The sequence below is a fragment of the Mandrillus leucophaeus genome, unplaced genomic scaffold (genome assembly GCF_000951045.1).
Source record: "Mandrillus leucophaeus isolate KB7577 unplaced genomic scaffold, Mleu.le_1.0 Scaffold526, whole genome shotgun sequence".
In the NCBI taxonomy this organism is placed as follows: Eukaryota; Metazoa; Chordata; class Mammalia; order Primates; family Cercopithecidae; genus Mandrillus; species Mandrillus leucophaeus.
In genome coordinates, this window is record NW_012105653.1 from 695,170 (window position 1) to 697,900 (window position 2,731).

At 62.7% G+C, this 2,731-nt stretch overlaps 1 protein-coding gene across 1 annotated transcript in view; it reads left to right on the plus strand.

Annotated features, from left to right (window-relative positions):
• The window catches only part of FTCD (formimidoyltransferase cyclodeaminase), a 15,225-nt gene extending 13,022 nt beyond the window's left edge, over positions 1–2,203 (plus strand). The window contains exons 11-13 of the mRNA XM_011996846.1: positions 337–475; positions 1,649–1,744; positions 1,908–2,203. Of these exons, the coding sequence (XP_011852236.1) occupies positions 337–475; positions 1,649–1,744; positions 1,908–1,994 (322 nt within the window). The 3' untranslated portion in view covers positions 1,995–2,203. The remainder of the gene's footprint in view (positions 1–336; positions 476–1,648; positions 1,745–1,907) is intronic.
• Positions 2,204–2,731: the final 528 nt, after the last annotated feature.

Consider the following 2,731-nt stretch of genomic DNA (forward strand, 5'->3'; position numbering starts at 1 on the left):
GGGGCGTGGTCGGCCTGGGCGTGCTGGGTACCTGGGTACCTGGGCGCTGTGATGGGGCGAGGTCAGCCTGGGTGTGCTGGGTACCTGGGCACTGTGATGGGGCGTGGTCGGCCTGGGCGTGCTGGGTACCTGGGCGCTGTGATGGGGTGTGGTCGGCCTGGGCATGATGGGTACCTGGGCGCCGTGATGGGGTGAGGTCAGCCTGGGCGTGCTGGGTGTTTGGGAGTGACTTCCCGTTCCCCGCTTCTGCGCCTGCTCAGCCCTGTTGGGGTGCAGTGTGACTACTGCCTGCCCGTGTGTGCCCCTGTGCCCAGGCTCTCCTCTTGCTCCTTCCAGGCGCACGGCAGCCCTGCAGGAGGGGCTGAGGCGGGCAGTCTCTGTACCGCTGACGCTGGCGGAGACGGTGGCCTCGTTATGGCCGGCGCTGCAGGAACTGGCCCAGTGTGGGAACCTGGCCTGCCGGTCAGACCTCCAGGTAGGGGGGTGCCTGGGGGACCCCAGGGCTGCTGCAGAGCAGGAAGCAGCTGTTGGGGCTCAGTGGCTGGAGAGCACGGTGGTTTGCTGGCTGAGCCAGGCGGTGAGATCTCACTTCATGGGCAGTTCCTGGGGCTTTGGCCTCCTCCAGCAGGGCCGGGGTATCCACTGCCTTCTAAGATCTCGCCCACGGTCGCACCACAGACAGGCAGAGACCCATATGTGTCTGCAGAGCCCATCCTGACCACTGTATACACTTCTCCACCTCCCGCAGGGGCCGCTGTACCACCCACCCTCTTGTTCTAGAAAACACCTACGTCAGGCCAGGCACAACGGCTCACGCCTGTGGTCCCAGCACTTTGGGAGGCTGAGGCGGGAGGATCACTTGAATAGAGGAGGTTGAGACCAGCCTGGGCAGCATAGTGGGGTATGTGTGTACAATAGACAAGTATGAGCCGGGCGTGGTGGTGCCTGTGGTCGCAGTTACTTGGAAGGCTGAGGCAGGAGAATTGCTTGAGCACAGGAGGTCGAGGCTGCAGTGAGCTGTGATCACACCACTGCACTCCAGCCTCGGTGACAGAGCAAGACCCTGTGTCAACAACAACAAACAAAACACAAGAAAGCACACAAGGCAGCTCCTGGAAGTAGACGCAACACACTGACGGGCCACAGCCGGGCAGAGGCTCCCGGACAAGGAACATCTATCTCATGGGCTCGGCACTTTCTGCAGCTGCCCTAAGACCTCATGGTCTTCCGGGTCTTTACAGGAAAGACACCAGTTTCCAGCGTCTGGTCCCAGAGAAGTGTCCCCTCAATCCCTGGGAAGTGGCCCAGGGCAGTTAGCCTGAAGCTGCCTCCGGGGGCCCTCCAGGGGATGACTTTGCCTCTAGAACTGTGGTCCCTGCTCCTAGGGTGGCGGACAGCCTCCAGCACGGCTGCTCCCGGGCCTCCTGCGGGCTGAGCCCTGCTTGGATAAGAGGAAGTTTCGTTTTCTAAGCTCAGTGGTGGAAGAAACCAGGAGCTGAGCTTGTCGCCCCGGAGGCGGCTCCCTCTGTGGGGTGAGAGTGGGGGCTGCACTGGGCTCCTTGTAGTGAGGAGGAGCCCCTGAGGCAGAGACAGTCTGAGCAGTTTACTCAGACTTGATCCACGGAGGGGCTCCCTGGGGTCCTTGCAGGTGGCGGCCAAAGCCCTGGAGACGGGTGTGTTTGGCGCGTATTTCAACGTGCTCATCAACCTGAAGGATATCACAGACGAGGCATTTAAGGACCAGGTGAGCAGGAGGCAGGTGTGGTGCCCGGACCCCACGTGGGGCCTGGATTCGCAGCCTCAGGGTGATTGCGACTGTCCATGGGCAGCGGGGGTGGGAGCCTGCTGCCTAGCAAGCCAGGCTGAGGCTGGAACTCCTGGGCCCTCTTCCCCCGTGTGTCTGTCAGATCCACCATCGCATCTCCAGCCTCCTGCAGGAAGCCAAGACCCAGGCTGCACTGGTGCTGGACTGCCTGGAGACCCGGCAGGAGTGATGGTGCCGGAGGCCTCTCCGGGCTCTGTGGCCCCCCCCTCGCCCATCCCCAGAGGGCAGAGCTGTGACCTGGGTCGGGACACAGTTTGTTCGTGTGGGGCCCGGAGGATAGGTGGGTGGGCAGGGGGGCATCTCCCGGGAATGGAGGTGCTGGTAGGAACAGGAGACCCCTTAGTCCCATGTGCCCTCTAGTAAAGTCTTAGCGCCAAACCTGTGTTGTGTGTGCGGTTTTGGGGGCAGGGCTGAGAGCGGAGCTGCGGGTCTTGGGCAGGAGCAGGACACGTGGTCAGTGGGCCACGGGAGCTGGGGTTGGAGGGGATGGGGCCGCAGTGTGAGGAGACAGACCTCAGCACCAGGGTCCCCAGAAGCCCAGTGCAGCCCACAGTGGGCAGGGTCACAGGTATTTGGAGCACCTGGGGTTCAGTGCAGGTCCCTGGGCCGCGAGGCCCCTCATCTGAGGGAAAGGGGCCCTGGTTGTGCATGGGACAGAAACCCTGGGGACGGCAGGACTTTCGACGCTGGAAGGAGGGCCTCGCTTCCCAGGTGCAGCTGCCAGCGGGTCCGGACAGTCCCACGGAGCACGGTACTGGCCCCGTCCTCAGTTCCCGTCCACCCTTCAACCGGCAGCTCCCTGGGGGACTTTTCCTCCCTGCCTCAGCTGCCTGCCGGGCCAGCCTCCTGCCTCCAGAGAAGTTATTCGTTAAAAAATAATTTTAAAAACCACTATACCCTCAAATT